At 37.6% G+C, this 12,636-nt stretch overlaps 1 protein-coding gene and 1 long non-coding RNA gene across 4 annotated transcripts; both read left to right on the top strand.

The window, feature by feature from the left end:
• Window positions 1-378: 378 nt before the first annotated feature.
• LOC139891869 (uncharacterized) lies at window positions 379-3,338 on the top strand. 3 transcript variants are annotated; one of them, XM_071874883.1, is made up of 5 exons: window positions 379-856; window positions 1,007-1,132; window positions 1,968-2,085; window positions 2,171-2,264; window positions 2,941-3,338. In XM_071874883.1, exons 3-5 carry the CDS (start codon window positions 1,998-2,000, stop codon window positions 3,218-3,220), a joined length of 462 nt encoding a protein of 153 aa, XP_071730984.1. In that variant the 5' UTR covers window positions 379-856; window positions 1,007-1,132; window positions 1,968-1,997; the 3' UTR covers window positions 3,221-3,338. The 3 variants fall into 3 exon arrangements, with proteins under 3 accessions (XP_071730984.1, XP_071730985.1, XP_071730986.1); XM_071874884.1 differs by lacking the exon at window positions 1,007-1,132; XM_071874885.1 differs by lacking the exons at window positions 379-856; window positions 1,007-1,132 and having other exon boundaries at window positions 1,257-2,085.
• A 4,392-nt stretch (window positions 3,339-7,730) lies between these two features.
• Window positions 7,731-9,626, top strand: LOC139891868 (uncharacterized). Its single transcript, XR_011773883.1, has 3 exons — window positions 7,731-7,922; window positions 8,562-8,616; window positions 9,457-9,626. It is a non-coding gene; the product is annotated as an uncharacterized lncRNA (long non-coding RNA).
• Window positions 9,627-12,636: the final 3,010 nt, after the last annotated feature.

Genomic DNA, 12,636 nt, shown 5'->3' with positions numbered 1-12,636 from the left:
TTCACCCCAAACTCCCAAATTCATCTTGCAATTGCTCTTTCATTGTTAGATCACCCCACTTTTTCTAACTGCACAAATCATAACCCAATACCATACAAATCCTTTTACCTAACTTTCTAAAATCAAACCCCCTTAATTTACTACAACAAAGAAAAAATAAGATTCTTACAAAATTCACCTTTGAACTAGACCGATTTCTTTATGGGCTTGATTTCAAATCGAGAATTTATGATCTATGATAAGTTCAAAGAATAAATTATCTATTATATATTTATATTTATTTATTTATATTTATATTTATATTTATATTTATATTTATATTTATATTTATATAGATGCTAATAATACCCACCCAGATTTGGTCGTTTCCTTCTAAAATTTGCCCCAAACGAAATTTTCCACCCACTATAAAAAAACCCTGAACCACTTAACCATCTTCACCTACCTTCATCTACTCTTCTTCCTCATCTCTTCTCCCAAAACAACGCATAGGAATCATCATCTTCCCTAAACACCCACCCACAAAACCTATTGAAGATGTCTGAAACAAAATCGATTGAAGATGTATGAAACAATTTAGGGTTTATGACGACAGACCTCAACCCCTTTCATCCAATTTTTGGCTGCTACAAATTACATTGATGCACAAATATTTTACAAATTAGGGTTTGAGGTGACTGATGGTTACCTGATTTATTTATGTTGGCTTTGCGCTTTACCTCCATGTTACCATGGTTGATTATGACGAACCATATCATGTGTTGTGGTCTTAAAGCTATTACGCCTTTTTGCCCTCCTTGGAACCCTAGATTTGGTTTGCATCCATCGCAGTATCACTCCTTGAATTTTGCAGTTGGTAAGTCCGTGTTTCAATTGCGATTTACTTTATATAATTTGTTCGTCATTTGTATATACATTAGACATATATGTAAATGTTTAATTTCTTTTAATTTGCATGCTTTAAACAGATTGAGGAAAAATCTATTTCTGATGTCATTGTTTGTAGGTTGTCAATGGAGATGAGTTTAATTGAAACCAAAAAAAATTAAACATTCGTTTCTCATTTATTTGAATAAAACGATTCCAGTTACATGAAAGCTTCTTTTGAGCTTTCCCACAAGTTAAAGTCGAGGTACACAATTTGTGTTATGTGCATTTGTAAATTCGTATGTCCATTTCATATGGTTACATTAAAAGTTTTTAGTCACTTTCACGATTTAACTCTATATGTTAATATTGTTTTACTCTTTTGTTGTTGCATTTTAGAGTATTAATTGAGATAATTTTATGCAAACCCTGTATACTGTAGTTTCTTATCTAACTATATAGAGGTTTGATGTTGTATATTAATTTGTTGTTTATAATAGTTATTTTTGAATTCTATGACTGGTATAAGGAGTAATTAAGATAATAAAATCATGTGGGTCTTCTAATTATCGAAACTAGAAAGATGAATGTGAAACTTACATGTGTTATCATCATTTGGTTTCTACCCACTAGATGCATCATGCGTGTTGATTCCTTTAAATTTTCAATTTCACGACAATGATCATTTAAATCGGTCCCTCCATTCATTTGATCTGAACCAGCGTGATGTTGTGGCTTAGATGGTGTAAATGCAAAATTTTCTGCCCATGTTTGTAATGCGGGTTGACATAAATCACCACGTTTAACCGAGCTAACAGATTCAGAAAAACTTCTAATCCCATTCACTATCCTTCCCCAATTCGCTCAGTTTTTCATATTGTCCTTTCAGTTATATTCTGCTTAATAATTATCCTCTTCTCGGCATCATTCTATTTGGAGGACATAGGTCTCAACAAGGGTCTTGAAATAGAATTGTGAATCGATCTTACTCCTTTATGATACTCGAAGTTGTCTTTCTCTTTTTTATCTCAAGTTGTACTAATAATCCAGAATTTATAGTTTTTACAAGTCTCAATTTTATCTTTTTTCTCCTTTTATAGCTTGCCGTAGATCATTTTATACGGAAATACATGTGGAGGAATGTACAGGAACTTCCAATTTTACTGTGTTGGAACAAAAGTTGTATGAATATGGTTGAAAGGCGAAAAGAAACTGGTGGTGATTTCCTATTTTATGAACTTAGTTATAATATTTATACATTTCATTAGTTTTCTTTACCGATGTTTTGAAAACTATTTTGCAGGTTTGATGTTGTGGTCTGTTTTCTCAATTGAAGCCATCTGGAGGTTATCCACAATGCATCTAGAGTTAGACTCCTTGCTAATCGCCATGTTGAAGTAAGAATTTCCAGCAGTTATATTTGTCTTTCTTGATTGTGATTGTATGTGTGTTTAGTAGTTTTATATAAATGACTTCGTTGGTAGTTTGCTCTATATTTTTCTTTATATACATGTGCTTCCATGTGACTTATGTAGATATTTCAACTTTACATTGTGTTTAATCACAAACAACAACATATTTAACTCATGTATGTTACGAGGATTAGTTACTCTATCTTAAAAAAAAGGTCACAAATTAATTTAGAGCCATATTCATATTAATTGGTTATGTAGGACTCAGAACAGGGGACCTTTAAAATAACAAAAATATTAAAAGATGGTATGTACCAGTTTGGGCAAATTTCATAAAAAGGTTACTATTTTACCTCATTTTCCTAATAAAGGTAACCTATTTTACTTTAGATCATTTAAAGGACTATTTTTACAAAAATTAATTAAAAAGAGGGGTTCGTTAACTTGGTCCGTTAAATACTAACGTGGCATTCCACGTCACATTTTTTTCCACGTTACATTACAAGCTTTATATATAGATATCTTTTGTGAACCCTAATTCCCAAACATAACTCGATACATACGACTCCATCAATCTCAGCCCTATTTTCCAAAATTGAGTTTTTAAATCCAACACAATCGAAATGTTAAATAATTATGGTCAATGTGTTGTTCGTTGCAGGTGTGGTGATGTAGCAGGAAGCTGGATCTACATGACAAAAACAAACCCAGCAAGGAGATTTATGGGTTGCCCTAATTTCAAGAGGCATCGTAAATGTAATTACTTTCAATGGATCGACCCAGAACTGTCGAATTGGTTTGCAAATAAGATGGTCGAGTTCATTGAGCTAAAGAAGGAGGATGAAGAAGAAATTAGAAAATTGAAATTGAAGCTTTGGTATGCAAGAATGATGACATTCGTTATAATTTGTTGCAACATTATGTATTTGATGTTTTTTTAGGTTTGATTCGAATATCAGGTATCGATTTTAGTTGTTTAGGTTATTTTGAATGTCTGTAATGTTGTTGAATTCCATGTTGTAACATTTAGAATGTTTATTAATTTCCAGTTTGCAAGTATGAATGTCTCATGATGAATTCAAATGTTTGTTAAGTTCCAATTTTCAATTTGCAAGTTTGAATGTCTTTTGCAATTTACAAGTATTAGTGTTATTGTACTTTTGCAAGTTATTGCAGTTCTGTGTAAATGGTGTTTTATACATGATACCAAAACTGGACACAAACTAGACACAATGGTAAGCTTCACAATAAAGGTAACCTGGACACATTAACAATTCCATTACAATTAAGTTCAAAATAACCATTTCAAGTACAAAATAACCATTCTAAGTACAAATAACCATTCCATTACAATTAAGTTCAAAAACACCCTTACAATGACTTGGATCAGTGCAAATAACCATTACATTACATCATCAAACTAAATACAAAATAACAAGTTCAAGTTCAAAACAACCATTACAAAGACTTGGTTCACTTTTTTTTGCATTACATGCTACTGCCAAATACATCAGAAGTATCCCCTCTACCTGCACCACCTCTACCAGCACCTCTACCTGCAACTCTTCCACCACCTCTGCCACCACCTCTACTTGCAACTCTGCCACCACCTCTCCATTGAGTATTAGGGTTATGCATTTGAGACTTAATACGTTTAATTTCCTCAGCCTCGGGACCTTCTTCAACATTAGGATTGTAATCAACATCTGAGTGATATCCAGTATCAATGTCTTCATCCAATGCTCAGTTAATAATGGAATCCACATTTGCATCTACTTTCTCACTTTCAATCAAACTCATTTTCTTATTCTTAGTGGGTGTATTCAAAACAGGCATAGGTGAACTCATTTTCTTATTCTTTCGACACTCTAATAATTCTTCCTCATCAGCTGACATATGATCTAGACTTGGACACTCACTTTCTGCACCACTCTCATTCTGCTTATTATCCTCACTCTCATGCTCACTATCACTTTCATTTTCACAATCTGAACTGTCATCATTATTTTTCTCATCATGCATTCTAATTTCAGGTTCTGCACCACTCTCATTCTGCTTAAGTTCCTCAATTGCCTCATCTTCATTTTCATCATCACTCTCAATAATGTAACTTGACAAGTCTAACTTAAATGCATCCACATAAACATTAATAGACCCATCATGTGCAGTAGCATAATTCACAAAATTTTTAAAATCTGATTCAGTAACCATATACCTTAAACCATCAATTAAACTTTTACCAGGTTTACAATAATAAATACCAACTGATGGAACTGAAATTGTTATCTTTTTCAGATATTTAAAGAAAGACTTACAATTATAATCATTAAAATCCACACCTCCCATTTTGACTACCGCTCCTTTTACATAATCCAGAGGATTTTCGCAAAACCTTCCACCATAACGAACAACTACTGTACATAACTTTGAAGAAGGTTCCATGGATAATTAGGGTTTGGATTTGTATGAATTGAGGTTTATAGGGTTTCAATTTGGTATGAATTGGACGAATCGATGTAATTGAAGTTTTTAGGGTTTCATTCGTTTCATTTTAGGATTACTCTGATGAACGTAATATGCAATATCTTCTGGTATATAAAGCTCGTACATATAACTATCGACGTGGAAAAAAATGTGACGTGGAATGCCACGTTAGTATTTAACGGACCAAGTTAACGAACCCCTCTTTTTAATTAGCTTTTGTAAAATAGTCCTTTAAATGATCTAAAGTAAAATAGGTTACCTTTATTAGGAAAATGAGGTAAAATAGTTACCTTTTTATGAAATTTGCCCTACCAGTTTTTCTTCTCTAGCTTTGAACGAACGTGACACCACGGCTGATGAAGAACCAGCCCTGGTAATTTTTTCCTGTTAGAGTTAGTTTGTGCATTTTTGAATATAAATTACTTTGATATACCATGGTTTCAATCTTTACGATTTTTTTCCCTTACGCATACTCCATTCCAGTTTTCACTTCCATTTAAGTGACATATATTAATATTATCATTTTGTTTTCTGTTGAAGTTAGATCCGCCCATCCATCGCTGCTGATGGTAGTATTGATGGTTGCATAAGTTCATCAGGAAGACAATGTGTATCTGTTAAGAAGGGACGTTTTAGGGTTGATAGTTGTTTCATTGCATTTCATGCTCATACTACTCTTGAGTGCATATCCCAATGTCAAGAAACTTATGTAATAGTACCATCTGCTTCTACTAAGGATACTTTACCCGTTAGTGGGTCTTCCAGTGCTGGAGGTAGCTTATTCCATGCTTTTATTCTGTGTTTTACTATTGGAAGGAAATATTCGTGTCTTAATTTGATGTATTTGTTACTGCATCCGGCTGCAGGTGTTTTCACTGTTAATTCATTGGTGACAAATTCCAGCACCGGATAGTATCAGTACAATTTGGCACATTCACTATCGTTAACGCCTATGTTTGAAGGCAATTTCTATGCGCTTATTTAACTATGTTGATTCTTATGATTTTGTATTTTTAGATAAATTTTGGTTATTATTAGTATCTTGCTCGGTATCAATTTTATTTTATTCTTTTGTATTGGTATGGGGATTTTTATTTGTGTTCGTGTAAATAAATACACAGTTACCAAACAACGTATCCTCAAATGACACCGCCGCAACGCGCGGTTCGAATTTTGTCTAGTTAAAACGAAAAAGGGCCAATCACGATTTCTGAATTGCCTGCGAAGTAGGGACGATGCGCCACATCCTTCTGCATGTGTTGGGTCGATGCACCACATCTCCTTTAGATGCGTCACATCCTAGGATTTTGATCTCTGGACCTAGAGTGATGCGCCACATCACATATGGATGCGCCGCATCACATACTCGCCATTTTAAATACTTTGGAGCTGTAATCTTCAACAATATAAACCATAATGTTCCCATTTAACATTATATGCTCGGAATCAATATCTAATTAAATGAACACCAAATAACTTCAAAACCTTCTCGAATTTACCAAAGTAGTAACCGATATTGCGACAAATAGTACGTATAATTTGTGCAATATCAATAGGATCGGTACACTTTGATATATATTTGATTAACATTGTCCACCCACAGTCTTTGACATTTATGTGTGTAAAAAGTTAGACACAAAATTCTATCGTATGGAGCAACGTAGCTATTATCGAGTTCAAAATTTATTGCAGTTGTAGAAATCCATGAGCTACGCTTTTTTTAATGCATGGAGTTTTCTTTATCAAAAACGTTTCTTCATTATAAGGTTTAGAATTTTTTAAAAATTTGATGAACTGTTTGACTTTAAGTTAAAATATACGTGCTACTGTTAGAACCTCAAAGTTGTATAGTGTTATTGTGAAACAAACTTATTAAATGGTTCCTTAGAATATGGCTATATAAGGAACCTTAGTAGTCCTAATTAGATAGTCATTGCATTACATAGAGTTTAAGAAGCTGTAGAATATTGTAATACCAAAATTTTCTCTAATACCGAATCTGTTAACTGTTCACCCGAATCTCATTCTATCTTTGATTTCTTCATTTCTCATCATGATCTGACCTATCAACTACAATATCAGTGCGATCGTTGGTGCTTAATAAGGGATAATTTTCAATAAACCTTCCAACTTTAGGCCATCAGGATAGTGTCTATACATATAACGTGGCCCTCTAGTAAATGACGCAGGGAGAATAGTACTACAACATCAGAACCAGTTTGATCATATCAGCCAAAAAGTAATGTTTTTACCCCTGATATTAAAACCCAAAACAATAAAATTACAAACTTTATCACCAAATTAAGCGTCTATTCACTTTATTCGATAGATCAAGTGATTATGAAGATGATGCAAAAAGAATCGAAGAAAACGAGCTTATAACGAAGAATTTAGAATAAAAACGACGAAACCAAGTTAAGATCTAGGATATTAGCAAAAATGACCAAGGAAGACCAGGGCACACGGCCTGCCACATGCCTGCCCATTTGGCCTACACGGCGTGCCATGGTTCTACACAGGCTGCCAGTTACACTGTGACTATACACGGGTTACCATACGGCCCGTGTGCCCGACCTGCCCAATCCACACGGCCTGCCAGGCTGGAACTTCCTATAAATAGACTCAGTTGTTACCCATTTCAACACACACTTCAACACACAATTATCTATCAATCTTTCTTCTTTCTCTATTTTCACTCTCTAGGCTTGTAATGTAATTATCGAATAACGATAATTACCTAGATGTAAGACCCGAATATTTATCTTGCTTGTTTGTGTATTAAGACGTTCGAGATTGGGTTTCGCGGATTATTTATATAAAGTTTAAAATGCAAAAGAATCTGTTTCAGTTAGGTCGCGCGCCGCTCGGGGATTCGGCGCGCCGCGCCGTTTGCTGCTGACAGAATCCCTTGTTTTTAATTGGCTTAAATGAAGGGCAAATGGGTAATTTCACTTGAGGCCGGATTTGTGAGGCTTATGAGCTAGTTTGGATCAGTTTTGGATCCCATTCACATCCACTCATCATCTTCATCCATTTTTAGAGAGAGAGTAAGAGTTTAGAGAGAGATTGGAGGTTTTGGTGAGGAAGAAGCTCGAATCGTGCAAAGTCTCGGGTTTTAAAGTTGTTCCTTTCGTTCTCGGCTACACGGTGATAGTATTGGTAAGCTCAAACTCCGAATTTCAATTATCTAATTTGATATTCAAGTTAGGGTTTTGAGTTAATTAGTTGTAAAACCCTTTTATGTGATGAAATGGGTTTAGTGAAGCTAGTAATCGGGTTGTTGTTAATTGTTGGTGGATTTTGGGTTTGGTGAACTAATTGGCCATGTTTAGAACTTTAATTTGAGTTTAATCACTTAAGTTAGTGATTATGGAAGTGTTGAAACCCATTTAGGGTATTTGGTTGACTAACTTTGACTTTGGGTCAAATTAGGGTTTCGTGGTGATTATGACCCAATTGGCGATTTAATGAAGTTTATAAACTTAAAATGGATTAAGTTGAAGTATTAAACCGAGTTAAATGTGTTTTGGTGTCAAAACTTGCAAAGAATGAGATTTTGACCTTTATGGGTCAAAATTAGGGTTTAAGTGTCAAAATGGGTATGACACGTGTTTAACACTTGTGTTCGGGTTTAATTGGCATATTAGGACCATTCTCACTTGTGTTAGTGACTATTGGTTAGTTTGGGCACGGTTTGTGCTTGGAAGTGCATTTGGGTCGAAATTGAACTTAGTGACGAATTGGGTTGATTTGTAAATCCACTCTAAGTGTATTGTTGTAATTGTGATAATGGAATAGGTATTTTCCATTGGCGAGTTGCGGATTACTTGGAAGCTTTCTTCAAGACTTCAAGGTGAGTGATATTATCCTATGTACATATGTATGTGTAGGATGGGTGCGGGTCGGGTGAAGTGAATCTCGGCTATAGAGCTCACTTCACGTGTAGGTGGACTTGATGGACTTTTGTATAAGTCCAATTGGCACGGTTGTGCGTTTTGGTTGACCATCTTTGGCGAAGTACACGTTCGTGTGTACATTATCACACGTGATTGTGATTTGGATGTTGTGGCCCCGATGTGGTGGATTATATAATCCCGTGACCGTGGGTTTGAGTTGGAGAAGTGAATCGCGTGTGGTTTCGGATTTACGATGACGCGTGTAGTTTCGGTCATCTTATCGAATGAATCTCGTGTAGTTCGGATTCATGGTGACTCGTGTAGTTCGGTCATCTTATTGAGGTAGTAATCTCGTGTGGTTTCGGATTACTAAGGCTCGTGTAGTTCGGCCAACCTCGATGTTGTGAAGATAGTAATCTCGTGTGGTTTCGGATTACTAAGGCTCGTGTAGTTCGGCCAATCTTCATTGTGGTATTTGGTTCTCGGTATTGGGTTAAGGTGTTAACCTTGTTCGTTTATATTATTATATATTAATGTATTGTTGTGTTGTAGCTAACCCTCCGGGTGTAGCTATTTGGAGTTGTTCACATCGTCGTTGGTGAACTTATATTGTTATTGTATCTTTAGCTCGTTGCTTAGAGATCGTACGGTATGCTTAGTGTAGTGCCTTATATGGATGCCTCGGTATGCGGTATTTGTTATTTTGTGGCGTGTCCATTTTATACATATATATGTATGTAGTATATTATCATTCACTAAGCATTAGCTTACCCTCTCGTTGTTGACTCTTTTTATAGATTGCATGCGGATGGTGGCTCGGGTAAGCGCGAGGATTAGAGGACTTGCATAGTTTGCGTAGAAGGCTTGCTTTTGGATTTATTAGGATTGGGTAGCGTGTCCCCAATCGCCATGCTCGGCTTTGTTTTGTATTAAAAGTCTTATGGTCGAAAATTGTATTTTGGTACTTAAGGGGTAATTTGGGTCAATGTGGGCCCCGCTTCGTAAACTCAATTTTATTAATTAAACGTGCTAGTTTTTCATATATGAAGTCATGGTTAAGAGCGTTTTAGCTAAATGTGTCGGGAACTAGTCAAACATTTTCATTAAATTGACTTCCGGGGACAGCGGGCTGTCCAGGTGGTTTGGCGCGCCGCGCGGCCACCTGGCGCGCCGCGCAGATGGCCTGCACCAGAAAATTTTTTTTTTTGTTTGAAATTTCGACGTGTTTGGTCGGTTACGGTTTGGGTTGTTACAAGTGGTATCAGAGCATGGTCTAAGGGATTTAGGTGACTTGAGATAGGTGCCTAGACTTAGACTTTTGTGTGTGCTTAATTTGTTGCGGGACTTGTAGGATTACGGGTCGGAATGGGTTTAGTTAGTGCCTTGTTTATAGGTTGACTAACGTTTATATTAGTAATGCGGATATTATTAATATGCTCTTGTGTTGTGATAGTAATTCTCGCGTGTGTTTGTACCGCGTAGAATTTTGGTTGTGTTTGTTTATATCATCGAGCGAGGCGGTCGTTGTACTAACAAGTCGATGCGGCGTGTGTGCGTAATAAGAACTTGCAGACCTTATTACGGGTGCAAATCGTGTCTAACGAGTGATGTACGACGAGTGCTTAGCAAGATGGGTCGGGGTTGTGCGTGTTTACTTATACGTTCGTGATCTAATCGTTTTGCATTCCTTAGAATGGCGACGGGAAGTGGGATCGATACGAACGACGCGGAGTTTAACGCTAGAATTGCGGCCGCCGTTGCGGAGCAAATGCGTGGGTTGGAAGAAAGAATGGAAAGGAAGTATTCCGAACTTCAAAGTAGTAGTGAAATGGAGCGTTATCTTAAAAGCTTCATGAGGACTAAACCCCCGATGTACGACGGAAAACCGGATCCTTTGGTGAGCACAACATGGATTTCGGATGTCGAAGGGTGTTTTCGTACTATTGATTGCCCTCCCGAGAGGAAGACGAGACTCGCTACGAGTTTGTTGCGGGGTAGGGCAAGGGATTGGTTGGATGGTAAGATTGATCTTGTCGGTGGTGAGACGTTTATGGCCTTATCATGGGACGAGTTTAAGGAAGAATTCTTTGAGGAGTTCCGGACTTCGGCCGATTTGTGGGAATTGCGTAATGAGTTGCGAAATTTGCGACAAGGATCTATGGATTTGAGTACTCTTAAGACGACCTTTATGGCGAAGGCTCGTTTTTGTCCGGAGTATTTGGGGAATGATCGTTTGTTAATGGGGGATTTCTATCGGACCTTGAATGATGACTTGAAGAGTAAGATTAGTCGGGGTCAAGCGAAATCGTTTTCGGAATTATTCGACTTGGCTAGAGGTTTCGAGTCGTATTCACGATCGAAGAGGGGTGAATCTTCAAGTGAGAAAAGAGTTGTTTCTTATGGTGCTCCGAGTAAGAGGACTAAGGGTCCGAGTGTGAGCACGGGTGGTACGCGAACGGGTATATCGGATTCTAGTACGGCTAGATGTTACAATTGTGGCGTAAGGGGTCACAAGTCTTGGGAATGTTCGGTACCAAAGGGTGGTAGTATGGTGTGCTTCAATTGCCAAAAGGAAGGACATCGTAAGTCGGAATGTCCCAAGTTAGCGGGGACGGGTGCGGCGAGGAGACGTTAAGGTACGTTTAATTTTGATAAATATGTCTTTTGATTATTTATTAAATGCCGTTTGAGTTTGAGCTGCGTGCCTTTGTTGTGCATGTTATGCTACGGGTGACGTTCCTAATGGAAGTACCCTGTGTTGATGTTTGATTGACGGGCGAAGGGCGTAAGACTTGGCGTAACCAAGCATTCCTTAGTATTTGGGAAACGTTTCTACCAAGCCACGGAAATGGTTTTGGTGTTTGGTTGTTAAGCGCGTGTTCGCTTTGATGTTGAAGTGACGAATCATGAGGTTCGTCGGTTGGTTGGAACCCTTGAGATCGAGTGTTTTAAATCTCGATGGGTGTTGGTAATGGAGTCTTTATGACGCGACATTAGGTGCCTCTTTTATACCTACTAGCGTGGTGTTCGACTCCGATTGTGTTGCGGTACACTTTTCGTTCAAAGTGTTTAAGGGTTGGTTAAAATCCTTCGTGTGCTCAAGGTTGGAGCAAGATGTGGTAATGGGTCGTGCGAACCCAATTATTGGTAAAGTCTACCTTTGGTAGCATTGTACGAGTGTACGAGATGCGGTTATGGAACGTAATTCTAAGTGGGGGAGTTACACTCCCGCACGAGGAAGTTCTAGTGTGAGATTTCGGATGATGCTATTGGTAGATCCGGAAAATGTTGTCGAGACCTGGTTGGGTCGATTTGTGATAGAGTACAATTTCGGATAAATTGTACTTATGGTTTGGATTTGAATCATCACCGAGGTGGTAACGTGGTAAATCTCATTGAGAGATAATGGACGTGTTTGACGAGCAAAGTGAAATCCTCCGGTTAAGGGAGGTGTGTGTCGGGTTCTCTTGTGGAGAATTATTGTTTGGTACCTATGTTTGGTATAGGTGGTTCTTGCTTGATTATGGATGGTTAGTGTTCCGCTAGGGTTCACTATAGTGTAGCAGAGCGCGATGTTGCATTTCTCGTTGTTTGAGGCCGAAAGTGCGTATGTGATCGATGAAGCATGATCTTCGGGTCCGCTGACTTCATCGTGGTGTTGATGATTAATGAAGCATGATCTTTAGGGTCCGCTGACTTCATTATGGTATGGTTGATCGGTGGAGCATGATCTTCGGGTCCGCTGACTTCATCGTGGTGTTGAGATCGGTGAAGCATGGTCTTCGGGTCCGCTGACTTCATCCGGTGTTGAGATTGGTGAAGCATGATCTTCGGGTCCGCTGACTTCATCATGGTTGTGAATCGCGTGTGGTTTCGGATTCACGATGACGCGTGTAGTTCGGTCATCTTATTGGAATGAATCTCGTGTAGTTCGGATTCATGGTGACTCGTGTAGTTCGGTCATCTTATTGAGGTAG

This window comes from Rutidosis leptorrhynchoides, chromosome 2 (assembly GCF_046630445.1).
Source record: "Rutidosis leptorrhynchoides isolate AG116_Rl617_1_P2 chromosome 2, CSIRO_AGI_Rlap_v1, whole genome shotgun sequence".
Taxonomy (NCBI): Eukaryota; Viridiplantae; Streptophyta; class Magnoliopsida; order Asterales; family Asteraceae; genus Rutidosis; species Rutidosis leptorrhynchoides.
The sequence above is the reverse complement of the archived record's forward strand: the minus strand, read 5'-3'. Positions and strand labels throughout refer to the sequence as shown.

Coding starts and splice junctions, on each gene's coding strand:
- LOC139891869 (XM_071874884.1), top strand. CDS start 1,998: ATGTGGAGGAATGTACAGGAACTTCCAATTTTACTGTGTTGGAACAAA. Junction 2,086..2,170: donor AAGGCGAAAAGAAACTGGTG/GTGATTTCCTAT, acceptor ACTATTTTGCAG/GTTTGATGTTGTGGTCTGTT. Junction 2,265..2,940: donor TTGCTAATCGCCATGTTGAA/GTAAGAATTTCC, acceptor TGTTCGTTGCAG/GTGTGGTGATGTAGCAGGAA.